At 41.2% G+C, this 19,014-nt stretch overlaps 3 protein-coding genes across 4 annotated transcripts; 1 reads left to right on the top strand and 2 right to left on the bottom strand.

Annotated features, from left to right (window-relative positions):
• Nucleotides 1-4,706: 4,706 nt before the first annotated feature.
• On the bottom strand, nt 4,707-8,179 carry LOC115050470 (uncharacterized). Its single transcript, XM_029513304.1, has 10 exons — nt 7,662-8,179; nt 6,875-7,569; nt 6,699-6,791; nt 6,513-6,617; nt 6,298-6,407; nt 6,004-6,195; nt 5,752-5,914; nt 5,486-5,651; nt 5,189-5,283; nt 4,707-5,096 (listed from the first exon to the last, which is right to left on the bottom strand). Exons 1-10 carry the CDS (start codon nt 8,177-8,179, stop codon nt 5,011-5,013), a joined length of 2,223 nt encoding a protein of 740 aa, XP_029369164.1. The 3' UTR covers nt 4,707-5,010.
• A 1,441-nt stretch (nt 8,180-9,620) lies between these two features.
• On the top strand, nt 9,621-13,354 carry LOC115049838 (cis-aconitate decarboxylase-like). Of its 2 annotated transcripts, none has more exons than XM_029512398.1 (6): nt 9,621-9,754; nt 10,040-10,091; nt 10,426-10,613; nt 10,961-11,053; nt 11,294-11,499; nt 12,052-13,354. In XM_029512398.1, exons 1-6 carry the CDS (start codon nt 9,740-9,742, stop codon nt 12,977-12,979), a joined length of 1,482 nt encoding a protein of 493 aa, XP_029368258.1. In that variant the 5' UTR covers nt 9,621-9,739; the 3' UTR covers nt 12,980-13,354. The 2 variants fall into 2 exon arrangements, with proteins under 2 accessions (XP_029368258.1, XP_029368257.1); XM_029512397.1 differs by having other exon boundaries at nt 10,423-10,613.
• Nucleotides 13,355-16,816: 3,462 nt separating this feature from the next.
• On the bottom strand, nt 16,817-18,814 carry glod5 (glyoxalase domain containing 5). The gene is made up of 4 exons (XM_029512809.1): nt 18,734-18,814; nt 18,305-18,460; nt 17,765-17,920; nt 16,817-17,607 (listed from the first exon to the last, which is right to left on the bottom strand). The coding sequence occupies exons 1-4, from the start codon at nt 18,788-18,790 to the stop codon at nt 17,464-17,466; spliced, it is 513 nt and encodes a 170-aa protein (XP_029368669.1). The 5' UTR covers nt 18,791-18,814; the 3' UTR covers nt 16,817-17,463.
• Between the last annotated feature and the right edge of the window lie 200 nt (nt 18,815-19,014).

Here is a 19,014-nt window from a genome sequence, read left to right as displayed (position 1 = left end):
TAACTTGGAGTAAAAAGGTGTTTTTAGAGAGGTGATGAAGATGGAAGGAAATGGACGAAAGCCATTTATGCACTTACTTACATGGTTGTCCTTGATGGAGTTTTCAGATCCAAAAGGGAATGCACAGAATCTCTGTTAGTTATGCAGAAATAATGCCCCCTGACAACAGAGCAGACAGACAAGCTAGCTGCCATCAGGATACTGTGCGACAAGGGGGCACAGGCTTGATCCTGTTTTACAATAATAGCCAACCTGGAAATGATCTGATCAGCCATTCTCTTTTCATTTCTGAGAAAGGCACTTTTGTTCCTTGGTACTAATTGCGTTAAGGTGTGACTGGCATGCACTGAAACTCAGCATCATCCTATGTGAGTGTTGTCTCGTCATTTCTTCTTGTGTTTGGACATTCCTAAACTCTTAGCCGATGTAGAAACCAGCAGAGTCACCGTCCGTCCCCAAGATGGCCGTTTGTCTTGCGCCATTTGTTTCTGATTCTTTCGAAGCATTTGCTTGTGTCTTTTCTTCTACTTTTGCAATTCAGTTTGTTTCCCCGAAGAGTGACTTTGAGTTGAACCTTGTAACAATGCTCTGAAGCATTTGGGTTCAGAGTTTCCCGACTTGTAGCATTCCTTGTTCAGACTGTTTGTGACATTTTACATTGTAAAGTTTGAGTATTCCAGGAATGTTCACAAGAAATTTCCCGTACTATTGTGTCATTGATTGACATTTCCAATGATAAAGCAGGAAAGCTAAAATATAAAACCAACTCACCACATTTGCCTCCAGGTATTCTTTTCATCATCCAAACCCCCATTTATCATTACAGTAATTTCAAATTGTGTGCTTTGAAACGGATCCCATGTAGCAAAATTTATGTATTACCGTAATTTCCGGACTATAGAGCGCAGCTGAAAATAAGCCTCAGCAGCTAAACCTAAAGAGAAAAACAGTTTTGCACATATAGCCACCTAATTTTTCACGGAAGCACGGAGGCAAGACAGAACGCAGACAGCTTCCGGTTTTCTGTGCGACACTTCTGGTCCAGCACTCTTCACCACTGTGTAGCCATTAGGTAAATTGTGTCTACCACAGCTACAGAGAGATATTTGTGTGTTTGGTTTTTTTTTGTTAAGTAATGGCTTCAAGGACAACCCAGGTCTCTTGTGTAGTTAGGGGCTATAATAATAACTGGTATAAATGCAAAGTTTACCTAGAGGGGGAGTGTTTTGAACATCAGCCGCGTACAAGAGCTGATCTGATATGATCTGCATCCTCCGCCGAGACGATAAATCCCTTTGCCTGTGGTTCATCTATGAACTCCAAGGTTTCTAACAGTGGAGCTGGAAGCCAAACTAATGCCATCCAGACTGATTAAATAGAGTTTCTCTGAGGTGCAAGGGTTAAGTACAATAACTTCAGTTTTGTCTGAATGTAGAAGTAGAAAGTTACGGGTCATCCAGACTTTTATGTCTTCAAGACGTGTCTGCAGTCCGACTATCTGAGTAACTTCATTTGGCGTCATTGACAAATACAGTGTTGTCGGCGTAACAGTGAAAATTGATGCTGTGTTTCCTGATTATGTTGCCCAAAGAAAGCAGATATAAAGTGAAGAGGACTGGTCCAAGTATCAAGCCCTGTGGGGCCCCATAATTGGCTATAGTGTGTGATGAAAAGCTATTGTTAACATGAACAAACTGATGTATGTCTGATAAATAGGATTTGAACCAGCTTAGCTCAGTTCCTTTAATTCCAATTTCATGTTCCAGTCTCTGTAATAAAATGCTTTGGTCACTGGTGTCAAATACAGCACTGCATTATGGAGTCTGATTTCTTGTCTGAAGCCATTAGAATATCACTGGAGACTTTCACCAGTGCTGTTCTGTGCTATTATGAGCTCTAAATCCTGACTGAAACTCTTCGAGTAAATTATTCCTATGCAGATGGTCATACATTTGGTTTGCAACTGCTTTATGACACTTAATTTGATTCGATTTATGTGGATTTTGTACCTGATAGTAACCCTGATGAGAAACAAAAAAACAAAAACAGACAGCACAGATTACAAATAACAGATGTGCCAACAGCAGTGTGGAAGGAATGTTCCCCACACGGTAACCAGGGGATTTCCATAACCATACACTAACTTGATTAACTTCTCTTACAGCTCCGAGCTCAAAAACCCCACCAGAATGGTATTAATAGCCACCCTTCAATGTTGAGATGACAGCTGATTCATGATTAGTAAGGCTACACATGCAGGAGTGTGTGTATGTGATGATGGATGAATGATGAATGTATTCATTTTAGTTGGCCTTTTAATAAATCCTTTTCTTCCTGCTCTTGATAATAGTAATTCAAGTTTCTCTTTCTTCAAATGTGTCATGGTATTTTAAACATCATAAGACATTGACATAAGATATTGTTCAAACATCATCATGCTTTATTCACGCTCAAAAAGAAACTAGGATGTATCAGCACATGCATTCCACAGACCTGACCTGAAGTTGACATCCAGTAGCATCTTTTTCATCAAACAGATGAAAGATGACAAATCAATGCATGTTTCAGGATCAAAACAGAACCATACTGACATGTTCCTGTTTTCATTTGATGCTTTTCTAAAGCTGTGTTTTATTCTGACTATTCTAGAAATCCGTTCTAGCTCATCACACATCATCACTAAGTTTCTGCTTCATTTTGTCTCTTCACTGTTCCAAGAAAAATGCCTGAGATATTTTTTACCGTGTGTCACTGTTGATTCAGAAGTCAAAAGATAATCTCTTCTAAGTAGAAGACAATACGTCTTTTTTTTTTTCAAGTCATCTGTTGAATGTAATGACTTGAGGCTCTTCTCTGGGAGTACTGTGGCTATTCATTTGGGTTTATTTCACAATGCTAAATTTAAACAAAGCTGTTCGGGTGTGTCTTTGATAGAGGTCCAACTGCTTTTTTACTGTACTGTTGAGATTGACAGAGATCAATCAATCAATTATAATATTCATATTCTAGATAATGTCAAAATTTTTGCTTTGAAGAGTACCAAAAATATGACAATATATTCAACTAAATGTTTTCAGTTGAGGTGTTGGTGAATTACAGAGACATAAACAGCCAACTCTGGGCTATTGCAACTTACTGAATTATACGGTTAAATTGATTAGTAAACAAATATAAAAATTTGATGAATGTCTTTGTAATAATGTTTTAGGAATATAAGGGTGGGCTTTCACCCTTGAAATCATTGTTTGTTCAATGTTAACATAGTAATAAGAGCATTCTTCACATTACTGGAGGAATAATTGAACTCAGAAGGAAGTAACAGTGAATCAAATCAAGTTTCACCCTGTTTCTCCTGTCATTTTGCTGAGTAATGAACACCTGATTTTGTCTTATAACTGGCCATTTGTGACGATGAGTTCAATGCACTTTTGTTCCTTGGTACTAATTGCGTTAAGGTGTGACTGGCATGCACTGAAACTCAGCATCATCCTGTGTGAGTGTTGTCTCGTCATTTCTTCTTGTGTTTGGACATTCCTAAACTCTTAGCCGATGTAGAAACCAGCAGAGTCACCGTCCGTCCCCAAGATGGCCGTTTGTCTTGCGCCTTTTGTTTCTGATTCTTTCGAAGCATTTGCTTGTGTCTTTTCTTCTACTTTTGCGATTCAGTTTGTTTCCCCGAAGAGTGACTTTGAGTTGAACCTTGTAACAAACTTCTATTCATTTGCTACTTTGTCCTGCGAGTCGTGCACTTGGGTTCAGATTCGTACCGCTCTGTCAGTGACGAAATGCTGAATTAAAGAATGTGTTAAAATGACAGTAGCCGCAAAATTTAGTCAGTCAGTTTAATCAGTCCATCAGTTTGTATGCACGAGTTTCCCGACTTGTAGCATTCCTTGTTCAGACTGTTTGTGACATTTTACATTGTAAAGTTTGAGTATTCCAGGAATGTTCACAAGAAATTTCCCGTACTATTGTGTCATTGATTGACATTTCCAATGATAAAGCAGGATAAAATCTAAAATATGAAACCAACTCACCACATTTGCCTCCAGGTATTCTTTTCATCATCCAAACCCCCATTTATTACCCACGACCCTCTTGTAGGTCTGAGAGTGAGTGGTTGTTGGTCTCTGTCTGTCTCTGTGTGTTGGCCCTTTGATGGACTGCTGACCTGTCCCTTACCCAGTGTGAGCTGGGATTGGCTCCAGCATTTCCCACGCCTTGGACACAGAGAAGCAGTAGAAGATAAGCGATGTAACTCAGGTCTTTTCAAATTACTTGAATACAGTTTTTCTTAGTTTTTCTCTTAATTCCTCTTCATTTCATTTTAATGACCGCCCGGGGACGTAGCTCAGTGGTACAGCGCATGCCTTGTATCGAAGGTCAAACCTCAGCCACAGCCAGTGCTGGTGCTGATACCAAGCCTGGGCAAATGGGGAGGATTGCTGCAGGAAAGGCATCAACTGTACCAAGTAGCCTAATCAATGATGCAAGTCACAGAGATGACTTAGTGTGGCAACCCCGAACAGGGGAAAGCAAAAATAGAAAAAAGAGTTAATTTCTACTTTAATTTATATGTTTTTAACAATGCTCTGTGTCCTCCATTTTGTGAGGTAATTCTTTTGTCTTGCAGTATCATCATATTATCTATATGTATTTTACACGATATACTGAAAATGGTGTGCTGTGACATACAACAGTTCTGGCATATTATCTTTATTAATCAAGCCAAACAGGAAAATGCACATCATTTAAAATAATATATTTGAAGATTTATGCAACACAACAACAAAGATACCAGCTTTGCATTATTTGACACAATGTTTTACATTCTAATTGTCCCATCCCAAGATACTTCAAACCAAAACTTTTTTGGTTTCTCGATTTCATACTCATGTACAAAATACACCATTTGCTTTTTAGAGTAGTTTTTGTTTTGTTTTTGTAAAACACTCCTTGGAAGTACAGAGGCTGAAGAAGCAGAACTGGCAAGAAACCATTCATGATCCATCACACCATGGTGCTTTTTACTCTTTCAAAGATCTGCTGAACCTTTCCTGCAGGGACACAGCCTTCTCTTACGATGGTGATGGTCCCTGTAGAAAGAGTAAAGCAGGTTTGAATAAGAACAAACTAATGAGAGGAAAAATATTCAGAGGAATCAATTTAAGGGAGTTTCCATTCATACCTTCATCAATATTCAGACAGTTGACCACAGTAGAAGCAATGACTTCATTTGATTTCCCATCACACAAAACTCCTTGGATCTTGTGTCCCAGTCGACTGTGGAAAAAACATGGAGTCATCACTAAAAACAGTGAATCAAATTAAAGAAACAATGAGTGAACTTTGTGCTCTCCCAGTTCTATTCAGCAATTAGACATAAGTGATCTGGAGAAGTTGGTAATACTCTGGAAACTGAAACATGACATGATGTCGGTACACATGGGGACTTGAGTATGCAGAGCTATGTAAAAACACTGACTTGATGACCATGCTGTGGTGGGTGCTGTCTGCTTCTCCACTGGGGTTGGCTGAGGTAATGGCAAGAGGTCCAGTGATGTTACAGAGGTGGGCAGTGACAGTGTGGTCGGGGACGCGGATCATGATGCTGTCACGGGTACCAACGCGGTCATAAGCTGCTCCCACTCCTACATGAGATGATTTAAAAAGCGAGGTAAATATATCTTTCATTTATTGAAGCTGAATTAAGGGACAGGAGTTTATCTGCAGTCGCCAAGGGCAATTTACCGAGATTCAACAGCCAGTCCCCTTTGTTTACGATGCAGCTGATGCCTCCGGGATACACGTTCCTCATAAACTCCCAGAGCAGAGGACTGAAGGGAGGCTTGGCTAATACCAGCTGCTCCACACTAGAGATACAGATACAGATGGGCTTCTCTGCTGGTCTGTCCTGGAGCAAGTCACAGATAGAAGGTTGATGAGTTTAGCACAGTGAGGAAATATGATTCCACCAGATAGCACCTTATTTATCAGTCTTACTTTAATGTTGTAGATTTTCTCTATGGCCTCAGGATTCTTGCAGGAGGCAGCCAGGGCATAGACTGTGTCTGTGGGAATACCACAGACCCCACCTCTCTCCAGAAGGCCTGCAATCTTCAGGAGACCACTGGTATGTCGTGACGTTGCCAATGGACAGGGGGCCTCTGAAGAGGCTTCCTGTGTTACCTTCTCCTAAAAAAGGCCACAGAAGGAGGGACGCGTTGATAAAACGAACACAACAAATGCCACTGGAGGGTTAGAGGAGGAATTCAATGCAAGGGTCTGGTTAGGTACCTTTATTAATGCAGGGCCCAAAGGCAGCAGTCTCTGTGAGAAGACACAGTTGACCAGTGATGCCAGAACTCCATAAATGCAAATTATTGAAAGCAGAGCAAGCATGGCCACTGTGAAGAGAAGGTTGTCGTGGTGTTTAGTTAACTACATGAATAGTTTTCGTAGGCAACACAGAGAGAAGACTCATCTTTTAAGATCTTATAAATGACTCTTACTTTCTAGTTGGTATGGCAGCCGCTGGAGTGTGGACAGCAGGAGACAGACCAGAACAACCTCCATGACTGTTGTTAGAAACAGCAAAACCAGGTTCTTGTAGGCAGCTGATATAAAGAATGAAAGGAATTAAAACTAGGAATGACGGTAACAATTCTTCTTCAGAAAAAAGCAATGATGTACCTCACCTATCAGCATGAGGAATGCATTCATGACAAGAAAAGCAATGGCTCCTGCTGCAAAGCCAAAGGAGGCTTCTGTGGAAATTTGCAGGAGCTCACCTGAAAAAAAGATTAATGGTTAAAGTTTTGGGTTATTCACTCACAACAAATCTCCATCTAATCACACATCTGTAGCAACATACCAGCAAACCTAAACCAGGTCCAGGTTGCCCACACTGCTACATAGAAGGACGAGATGACAGATCCGAAACGTCCCCCTCCTGTAACCTGCAGGCGGCTGACATAGATCTGGATGATGGCTCCAGAGATTAGGACCCAAGGGACAGTCAGATGGAGGAAGGAAGGATTTGTGCTCGAGACTTGCGCATGGAGGGCTGAGAGAGCTGCAACCCCATTCATAAGGTAGAACAGCGCATCTGTAGTCGGAAGCGCCTCCTGGTCTCCCTGATTAGACCTGTTGCACTTGAAAGCTTTCTGCAGCTGCTCAGTGGAGATGGGCTGTGGCCCAACAGGGATGAGAGACTTCTCTGCTATCGTGTTGATGAGCGATGAGAAGGTAGCATACAGGGAGGCTGCAGTGAACACCGAACAAGCCACACCAAAGAAGATGTAGTAACCCTGGAGGGGGATCTGGGGGACTGTTGAGACGGTGAGCAACACGAAGAGCATGTTGTGGATCAGTTCCAGGACGTTCATGTTCAGACTTCCCACACAGAGCACCAAGGCTGCCGCCACAAAGAACCAGTCCCCCACCATTGGTTCCCTCCCTGAGGCCACTGCGCTCTCCTCTGCAATCAGAACCGAGACCACAAACTCTTCCCAAGCCTTGATCAGCCAATACGCAGCATGAAGACCAACTTGGTGGTGTAGTAGCAATCTTGGCGCAGATGGGCATAGTAGCTGGAGAACAGCTGGGCAACTGAGACAATTGAAACCCACGCAACTCCCACACCGAAGGACTTCATATACCCAAAGCTGTAGAAAGCAAAGATAAATGGAGCAATGGTGTCAGAGAAGAAGCCCAAAGCCATGGGCTCAGCATATTTTGTGTTTTTCTTCTTCTCTTGGCCGATGCTTTGTGCACGTGCTGAGTTGGGGGTCCCCAGCAGCAGAACGTTAAAGAGAGGGGTACCAAAGCCTTTGAGCGCAAGACGTTGAGTCAGTCCTTTGACAAGCAGTGCAGCCGAGCCGTAGATGGCAAAAAGAAGAATGAGCAACTCGAGAACCCCAGAGACCACCAGAGCCCAGGAGCCCACTATGACGGCCACTGCTTCAAAAATTAAGGTGGCCGTGATGGCCCCGAAAACAAAAGGCATGATGTAGTTGACTGTGGCAGAGCAGAAGGCGAAGAGGAAGGACAGAAGGATGAAAGGGACCAGACCAGCAATCGCCGACTCTTTTACAGACAGAAATAATTGGCAAGTGTCTGAGGTGGAATTCTGACATGTGCTGTTTGTCACGTTGATGGACAAGGACATGTTGTTCATTGTTCTTAGAGCACTGTCTGAGGCACCAAAGTAGATTCGAGTGGCTCCAAAACTGCTCCAAAGAGCAGCATAGCCAATGAAGGCGGTGCCACTTAGATGATCATATTTTCTGAAGGAAAGCAGTCCAGCCACCAGTTGGCACAAACCACCGATTAGGATAAGATGGACACCTGTGAAAGTTATTATAAATTTACATTTACATTTACATTAAAGTACATTTTATCTAGCACTTTTATTGTTATTCTTTTTTAATATGACATGCCAGCATAGTTAACATATCTCTTTGGAGCTTTTACCTGCAAGTATGTTTTCCACTCCAACTGGGGCAATGCCAGTATGTGCTGTACTGAAGTTCTGCAGAAGTACAAGGAAGGCACTGATCCCATTGGACAGCATCCCCAACACACCTGGTTCACCATAGAAACTGGCTGGAAACCCATCTACAGTTGCCATAATGTCTTTGTTGTCCACTAGATGTTTTTTCTGTAACAGCTAGTAAAGAATTAAAAAAGATGAGATATCTCTGAATTTATATTATTATTACCTCTGAGAAATATATTTACTGTACTGTACTGATGTAAAGTGTTTAAATGTATATATAAAAAAAAGAGGTATAGTTTTGTGAGCATCTTAAAAAACATGAAAGGACATGAGTAATAACTTCCAGGTGGGTTTTTCTCAAGAAGAACAGTAATGTAAATGACATAAGCAAGTCTCTCAGTTTATGCCATTGCACAAGACTAAGTTGGAATAGATGTGCTTTAGGGCACAGCCGAGGAGTTGGTCTCACAAATTAACAATCTCACTAGGGTATGGGCTGTAAATTGCAAGAAAAAGCATATTCAAGTAAAAGAAAATAAATAGCCTGAGGTAGATTTTATTTCAAGTCAAAGTCCGAGAGACATAGTCCCCTCATACATACGAAAATATACATATTTAATGCAAAAAGGCAAGGACAGCATATTCTAAAATATTGTGGATTCTTTTTCTATTCCAGTTATTCATGATAATCTCAAAAATGATATACAGTAAATGAGTAGTTTTAAACTAGACTGTGTAAATAAACATTATTATTATTATTATTTATGGAAATTAAGCCTTACTTGGTCAAGATGCTTGGGTAGAGCAGGTGCAGACTTGTCGTGAAGCAGGGATAAAGGTCTGACGCAAATAAGGTGTGCTTTGTGAAAGGAGAAGTTTTAGGAAAGCATCCTAACACAACCCACAATGACTCAAACGTCACCTGTCATATAAAAAAATCCCTTTGTCATCTTTCTCGTCTGACAAGATGATGCTGATAATGTTAATCAGTACAGTGGAAATTCCTTCCTTTGTGTGCCCACCCTTCCTTGCTCATTTTGATTAAGTGGCAACACTCAACTTCCGGCTTGGGCTTTATAAGGTATGCACCTCTCAACCAAGAATCAGCATAACTACTTGACTGCAAGCTATAGCATCCATCTATAAACGGGAGGGGAAACCTTGAACAGAAAGAAGTTTGGGGAAGGAAGGAAAACCTGCCTACTACTGAGACTCTACTGAAATTACACTGAAACTACGATGTTAAAGCTGCAGGTAAATATTCACATTGGTTTTACAGCATGTAAATTTTATTTTTTTCAAGTGTTTAACTTCATTTAGTCTGTTGAAAGATTGAAAAAAATTTTTTAAATAATTAAATAGCAAGCACTATGTACTCACCATCAATGCAAAAGCAGCAAAAGACAGATTAATATACATTGATGACACCAATGACAACTAAAAATTGATTTAAGATCTGTAACATTACCTGAAGTTGTACACTAAATATTCTCCAAAGTGTCTTTCCAGTGTTTTGACCTGTTTATACTTGTTCCACAGAAAATCATTATGCCAGTGTGTGCTGCAAGAGGAATGCATACCTCTGCAGAAGGTAAGACGGTTCCTGGTTGAGTATGGCCATGGGAAAAATAACAAGTTAAATTACAAATGATGTGACTGTGACAGAAAAATGTAGTTACACATCTTAAATGAATCTCCTCAGACCTCTGATACATTGTCACAGAAACACATTGCTTGTTGAGTTCAGGCTGAAACAATGAAAACAACAACAAAAAAAATTTAATTAAATCTAAATCTCTGTTTGAGAATAGCTTGATTATAAAGCTTTTAAAGTTAAAATTGAGTTTTCCTCTTTTAAGTTGTTCCTTTCTTCCCCAATAATGTTTTTTTTTTTTTTTTTCTTCCTACACATTGCTTCCTAGCAGTTTTGAAGCGTCCGGTCCCTGAGGAGACAGTCACTGGCAGCTTTGGGAAGTTCATCAGTGAAATAAAACCCCAGCAACTGTCCTCTGTTGTCCTCCACCGCAGCAAAAGGATGGTTCTGGACAGCATCGGGGTCGGTCTGATTGGGAGTACAACGGACGTGTTTAAACTGGCCCTGCAGCACTGTCAGGTAAAGCAGAGACCGGAGGGAAAAATATGAGAAAATTTGAAACGAAGATGAAGCAAGATGCCGACGTATGCATACTGTATATGTGCTGTTGCCATCAATCACACACTGTTCACTGATTGATGAGTTACTTGGAGATAACTTCAGTAACGGACACATATTTTTGTGTGTAATTCAATGTCCATAATTATGTACCTTTCTTTGATTGAGTAGAGGTGTTGGTAAAAACCTACTTTGAATGGGCATGTATATGTTTGTGTGTAGGTGTGTGACTCTGAATCACATTTTGTATGCTGCCAATGGGGAAAACTTACCTCAGCTACATGCCTGTCACTGTCTTTTCCCCTCAGGACATATATGCTGCTGATGACATCAGCTCTGTATACGGATGTAAAGGCACCAAACTTTCCCCAACACTGGCAGCTTTTGTTAATGGAGTGGCAGTGAGTATAAATAACTGGAAGAGTCACAGATTTCTGCATGCCTTAGCAACACAGACAGTGCCTAAAGCTATTAATGCATCACAGCAGCATATTCTTTCTAACTGCATACAAAACTAAGGAACAGTCAGTATTTTTATTTGAACCTGTTAACCTCAACCATTTGACTTGGTTTATGCTTAATTGCATGCTTTAACCAATATACAAACATGACATTGTTAAAAGATAATCTTCTTCCTTCAGACTCACTCCATGGACTTTGATGATACATGGCACCCTGCCACTCATCCCTCAGGAGCAGTCCTTCCTGCTGTGTTAGCACTCGGTGACATGATGCCCACTAACAGAAAACCCAGTGGCTTGGACTTCCTGCTTGCTTTCAATGTCGGCATCGAGATCCAGGGACGTCTGATGAGGTTCTCTAATGAGGCCCACAACATCCCCAAGAGGTGAGAGAAAAGGTCCCATTGAAAATAGACATCCAAATTCATAGCAGCATGTGTTTTACTTACCTGAAGCGATCCAAGTTGAGGATTTTTTATCTACGTTCCACTGATTCAGACATTCATATACTCTGCTGACATCTGTGGTGTTGTTGACAAGGAGGCTGGTGCAGTATACTGTTCAGTCCCTTAGTCTGGTCAATGAGCTGTGAAGGCGTTAGTGGCACAGCAGAGCCTCTGTGGGTCGCAGTTCCACAATTAGCCATGTGGAGGAGAATCGCACAGGACTTCGTTTGTTAAGCGCTCCCCTCAAGTCAAATGACCAGCCACATTATTTGCTTACTAAACAAGCACTGAAATGACAAAAATCACGTCATTTCATGTCCCTAAAATATGCATTCTCAGCATGTGGAGAGGAGAGTCAGGCAAAAGAGAAGCTGTTTGTCCTAATAGACCCCTCGACTCTCGAGGAGTCTAAAGGAGCTCACAGCTCCTTTAGGCACAAAGCTGAATTGTTCCTAATAAACTTACCAAAGGCTCCTTTCTTTCTGTCACCAGGTTTCACCCTCCCACTGTAGTCGGGACAATGGGAAGTGCAGCTGCCTGTGCTCGCCTCTTGTCCTTGGATCACTCCCAGTGCAGTCATGCCTTAGCTATTGCTGCCTCTCTGTCTGGAGCTCCAATGGCTAATGCTGCCACTCAATCTAAACCGCTCCATATTGCCAATGCTGCACGCTTCGGGCTGGAGGCTGCTTTGCTGGCCTCACGAGGCCTCAAGGCAAGTCCTCAGGTCCTAGACACTGTCCCAGGAGTGGCCGGCTTCAATGCTTTTTATGAAGATTATGTGTCACGGCCTTTAGGGTCACCCAGTGATGACGGGCACGTGTTCCTGCTGGAGGAGCAGGACATGGCTTTCAAGCGTTTCCCTGCCCATCTGGGGATGCACTGGGTGGCAGATGCTGCAGCCTCAGTCCATAAGCACCTTGTGGGCTTTGGCCACAGCACATTTTCCCCAGCTCAAATTCAGGACATCCAGCTCAGAGTCCCCAAATCAAAGTACATTAACAGGCCTTTCCCTGAGTCCGAGCATGAGGCCCGCCACTCCTTCCAATTCAATGCTTGCAGTGCTCTGTTGGATGGTGAGGTGACGGTGCAGTCCTTCACACCTGCTGCCATGAGCCGCCCGGAGCTGCTGGCTCTACTGAGCCGTGTTCACATGGAGCATCCTGATGACAACCCAGCCAATTTCAACCGCATGTATGGCGAAGTCCAAGTGACACTTCTTGGAGGAGACATTCTGAGAGGACGCTGCGATACCTTCTACGGTCACTGGCGCAACCCACTGACCGATGACAGCCTGAGGAAGAAGTTCAGAAACAATGCCGGGATGGTGCTTTCTTCAGAAAAGATTGACAGGGTGATCGATGTGGTGGACCAGTTGGACAGAATTGAAAATTGCTCCTCTCTTCTGTCAGAGCTACAATGAACATTTACATACAACAAGCACAAAAATTGCATTTAGCTACATGGAAATTGAAAGCTATCTGTTATGATCTGTATAAGATATATTTGCTGAAAGTCACTGCATTGGGGGCATTACAGGAAAATGCAGAGATTCAGATTTAGGGAATAAACTATTTATTTTTGTCCACACAGCTGGAAAATATCACATTGAACTTAGTATAACACTTTTATCTAATGGGCTACCCTGTACACTACTAACTACACAACTTCTACTGAATCATACAATACTTATGACTTTTTATTATGCTGTTTTCTCAACATGATTACAAAGTTTGTTTTGTTTGTTCTGACTCATAATAATATGAATCATAATAAAGATTTTTTCTATTTGAACTTATTTGCCTGTTTGTGAAATTATTAGGGTAAATATCACAATTGCCTTTGGTGCCCGAATCAAAATCACCCAATCATCATGAATATATTATAATTCTGAGCTTTTTGTTATAAATGACCAGACATTTACACACATAGTGCAATGAGAAAATACATTTTATGCCATTTTATTTGATTGAGTTTATGGGATTTTGGGACGTCCCACATGCTGTTCTGCTAACTTGATGAGATATTCGGCTATATATATAGAAATATTACATATTTATTTAAAACTATGTATTTGAGAGACAATCATCAAGGCCGGGGACATAGCTCAGTGGTAGAGTGCATGCAGAGGCCCTGGGTTCAAACTCCAGCCATAAGCAGTGCTTGTGACGGTCCCATCGGGGTCGGTCTGATTGGGAGTACAACGGACGTGTTTAAACTGGCCCTGCAGCACTGTCAGGTAAAGCAGAGACCGGAGGGAAAAATACGAGAAAATTTGAAACGAAGATGAAGCAAGATGCCGACGTATGCATACTGTATATGTGCTGTTGCCATCAATCACACGCTGTTCACTGATTGATGAGTTACTTGGAGATAACTTCAGTAACAGACACATATTTTTGTGTGTAATTCAATGTCCATAATTATGTACCTTTCTTTGATTGAGTAGAGGTGTTGGTAAAAACCTACTTTGAATGGGCATGTATATGTTTGTGTGTAGGTGTGTGACTGGTGGTAGATTCTCTGAATCACATTTTGTATGCTGCCAATGGGGAAAACTTACCTCAGCTACATGCCTGTCACTGTCTTTTCCCCTCAGGACATATATGCTGCTGATGACATCAGCTCTGTATACGGATGTAAAGGCACCAAACTTTCCCCAACACTGGCAGCTTTTGTTAATGGAGTGGCAGTGAGTATAAATAACTGGAAGAGAAGTGTTACAGATTTCTGCATGCCTTAGCAACACAGACAGTGCCTATGCATGTAGAGGCCCTGGGTTCAAACTCCAGCCATAAGCAGTGCTTGTGATGGTCCCAAGCCCGGATAAGTGGGGAAGGTTGCAAGAAGAAGGGCATCAAGCACAAAAAACTGTTGCGAAATCAAGCATGTAAGGGTTAGTAAGTCACAGAGCTGGGTTGCTGTGGCGACCCTGAACAGGGAAAAGCTGAAAAAATAAATATTGAAAGACAACCATCAGCTGTTTAACGTAACAGAACAAATATGTTGTGGGCAAGGTGTCAAGGGGAAAGCATTCAAAGGTTTCCCAAGAGAAAAATTAAAAACAGATAGAAATATTGCAGGCACAGCTGGCAAAGAGGAAAATTAAGTCAAATTCTTCAAAATCTAACCACTAACGCTAACTTTATTAGCCATGTTTCCCTGAAGTCTCTGTCTCTCCCAGTTCCTCATCCTGCAGGTGGTGACTCAACGCTATCCCATGTTCCTGCAACGCCTGCTGGTCCCATATCTTCATTAATTCTGTACTACAGCTATTCTCATCTCACCCCCCCGCCCCCCCCCCCAAATGCCTCTCTCACTTTCTCCCTCTCCCTCTCTCTCTCTCTCTCTCTCTCAACCCAACTGGTCGAGGCAGCTGGCTGGCCGCCCCCCCTGACCTTGGTTCTGCCCAAGGTTTCTGCCTCTTAAAGGAAGTTTTTCCTTGCCACTCTTGCCAAGTTCTTGCTCATCGGGGCATCTGTCGGGTCGGGTCTCTTTAAATAATTTTATAAAGAGTTTGGTCTAGACCTGCTCTATATGGCACTGCAGTTCATGATTTTATCTCCTCTAGTGTGTTTTGTTTGTGTATATAAGCAGTGTGTGAAACCTCACCAGGAAATGGCTTCTCTGTTGACTATTGTTGTGGCCTCTGTGTATTTAGCTGTGTGACATTATCAACACTAAGATCATATGTGAAGTAGAAAAGTTCCTTTAAATTTCCTGTTGTCATTCAAACTGTCAAAGCTGTAAAATACCTTAGGGACAAACTAAAAGCTGATAGAGATCTGACACTCATATCTTTCCATTTACGTGTTAACCTCAATAAGAAAAATAATAGCTCAGTATGTCACATGCAACTCAAAACATATTTAAGTTATTTCTAAGGCTTTCTGAGTGGACAGTTATTTTACTAACATCCATCCATCCATCTTCTACTGCCTTTCCATTTCTGGGTTGTGGGGTGCTGGAGCCAAGCCCAGCTAACGTTCCAGACAAGGGTTGGGGTACATTACAGGGCCAACACACAGAGACACACGGAGACAACCACTCACACTCGCAATTTAGAGTCACCTTGCATGTTTTTGGATGGTAGGAGGAAACCCATGCAGAGAACATGCAAACTCCGTACATAAAAGGCCCAGGTCGGGAACCGGACCTGTAACCTTCTCATTGTGGGGCGACAGCGCCAATCACTAGCTGTGCTACCCCTATTTTGCCAACATGACTACTGTAAATCATATAGTCTCAAGTGAACAATGACAGTAAAACAATTGACAGCACACCTGGAGCATTATTTCTAGATGGTGTTTATTGGATAAACATACAACAGTACATACATACTTTTGCTGTGTTACACCCCAGAGTCTTGAGTGGGGGGGGGGGGGGGGGTAGGGGGGGGACGGTATAGAATGAGCTGCTGCTCAATATCAGTCTTGTTTGCTATCCAGAACAGGTGTTCCATCAAGCAGCTTTTAAAAGAAATGTGATTAAAACAGGAAATAAACTGTTGATTTATGGGAATATGTATTCAGTACCCAAGACTAGATTTGAATGAAGGATGAGACACAAATTCACTTTTTTTTTTATCAGGTGCCCACACTTCATGTCTAGGTGGCTGAACAAGTTCTGCACATTACTTTCCTGCATTCCATCAGTAGTTGTAATTAGTTTCGCATATTTCTCCAGGTTTTCCTCCATGTAGTGTTTAACCCTTTGTTGTCTACATTAGGGTTCATTTATCATTTGCCAAGTCTCTTTTGTTCCTGTTCTAGTACTCCTTCCTTTCTTAAAATATATGTTGTAATTTTGCCTCTATGAATCATTCATTCATTCATCTTTTACTGCTTATTTGTTTCTGGGTCATACAGGGTGCTTAGAGCCAATACCAGCTCACACTGGGCAGAAGTACTGAAAGTATATCCAGCGAATGTAGCATAACTGATGCAATTTTCACACTGAGTCATCTTAAGTTGCAATGTGTTTTTATGTGTGATTTCATTATCAATGTGATGCTGCAGTGACAATGCCATTTGAATGTAAAAAACTGCTGAACAATTAGACTTTATGTAATACTGAGCACTGGAGAACTGAAAGTCATGTTGAGGCATGTCAGGCCTCAAATTGGTAAAGAAATAGAAGAGTGGGATAGAGATAGCCCAATTATAAATCAATGAATGCTTGTGGTTTCAAGATAAGCAGTTCAGTCATATTTTGACATGTAACAATTAGATTCCACCATCAAGAGCACAATTACAAGCAATGAAGCCAAACACTAGAGATTTAGTGAAAACTACAAAACTGTACAAAAAAAGGACAACATCTTACATATTCTTACAGCTATACATTCATTTATTACAACTCATATTTAAGATATGTCCATTTAATTAATTTAAACCCCCCCAAAAAACAAAAAAACAACAAAAAACCCTGCACAGTATTTAATAGGAAGAAAATACATTAAATAAAATTTTCTGTACTGCAGTTGTTGAAATGAATCAGTAAACTGCTGCAATAAAGAGTAAATACGAAAACGTACTTTGATTATTAAGTAAAGTGAAATAATTTTTGCTAATTTTTTCACAATTTACGCATTAGTATTTTTCATTATTTATTTTACATCACAAAATATTATTTGATTTGTTTCTGGTTGAACAGAGAATAAAAACTAAATCTTACCCAAGTATCTATTTGATAATATAGCTAAACTTCTGAAGGTTTCAAATTTTCTCACGAAAATACCCACATATTTAAACTACTAACTAATGATCAGCACAGTTAAACAAGAACAGTGTCTTCCCACAATCAAGAGGTGTTATTTTGGCCTGTCTAAATGTAGTGTTTGACTCATTTAGGTCTCAAAGAGTTTAGTTATATCATCAAATGTTTGGAAACAAGGCTGGAGTGGTTTTAGGAAGATTCCTCTGATGTTGTTGGGTGATAGTTTGACACTTCAATAAGATTGTGGTCTGGATCTCTGAAGTATAGTGAACTGATTGTCCCCACAGCCCCAGTCCTATGCACCGGACCATCTTCTATCTCAACTCCACAATCCTGCAGAAGAAGCCGCAAAAACTGAACCTCAACAACCGATGGCATCTTAAGAAATGTGACATACAGACTAGAAATTAAGCCATTTCAAAATGGTAGCCTATTACAGGTGTATATATATATATAATTTATACTAAAACAGTATGTGGAGATCAATTACCTTCAGATGGGCAATTAGTGTCGCCATGGGGGTTTTGGTAATGAGGCAAATATCTATAGAGCCAGAGGTTGGATATCTGGCTTTTGGCTCAAACTCCTTACCCATCTCGTGAAGATTAAATTTCTGACAACCAAAGCTCAGAGCCATACGACCTCCCTGCAAGATGCACAGATAGCATGAGTGGAGGAAAACTTGTTTCATAGGTCTCTCATAAGTGAATGGGTACCTTATTTTTAATCAAACACTGCCACCTGGTGGATCTCTGCTTACCTAAGAGCGCAAGAGTATTTCTTCTTACTTTATTCCTGTATTAGTAAGATGTTTATAATGATCAAAATTGTGCTTTTTTTTCTTAGTAACTCAAGTCTTAAAGTACGGCGTACATCTATATTATTATTTTCTATAGTATCTGTTATGGAGACCCGCTGGCACCTTGTTGATTAAGAACAAAGTTTGTATTAAATTAGCCACTATAATTAAACAAGTCATATATCTGACACAATCAATAAATAAATGTGTCTGGACCTGATGAATGAATACCTTGAAAGTGACAGCCTCCATGCCGAGGACTGTGGTGTAAAAGTGGATGGTGTCTGGAATACTTCTCACAGTGAGGACCAAGTGGTCCAGATGGGTCACTTGGACTGGACAAGTCCTCTTGAATCTGACATCTCCCAGTGTTGGAATGGAGAAAGCCTGAAGGAGGAGGAAAGAGCAAAGTTTGTGATTCACTCGTGAAATGTACCCTGCTGGTACATGTTTGCTGCCTTCTGAAGATCCCCTGGAAGGACAGCGTGGTAATATTTGTATTCTTGCGGATATACAGCAAACGGAAAGTCGAAGGGAAAAGTCAGAAATTAGGTTTGTTGCGGTTTCTCTAAGATCTGAGCTTCTGTCAGTCCTGACAGGCTCACGGGGAATAGTGAAAATTTTTGTGAAGTTATCTGTTGGATAACTTAAAAGAAATACCTTGAAACAGTTCCTGGGAAAATGTGAAAGACGGATACCGACAGCCCGCAGCGCCATCTTCCCGGAGGTTGGACCGTCACTTCCGTGTTTCTCCAGACTCCGCCTCCTGGCGCAGCGGCGCCTCACAGATCCGCTGTTTGTTTGAGTAAAACAAAAATCAGTAGTGCAATGGGCAGTCATGGGTCATTAATGGTGATGATGCTGGAAAACCAGAGGTCTTTTCCTGATACTCTCCCCACTCATGTACCTGAGTAGGACCAAATCAGCAAAGATTTTATATT

The sequence above is a fragment of the Echeneis naucrates genome, chromosome 10 (assembly GCF_900963305.1).
Source record: "Echeneis naucrates chromosome 10, fEcheNa1.1, whole genome shotgun sequence".
Classification (NCBI taxonomy): domain Eukaryota; kingdom Metazoa; phylum Chordata; class Actinopteri; order Carangiformes; family Echeneidae; genus Echeneis; species Echeneis naucrates.
The sequence above is the reverse complement of the archived record's forward strand: the minus strand, read 5'-3'. Positions and strand labels throughout refer to the sequence as shown.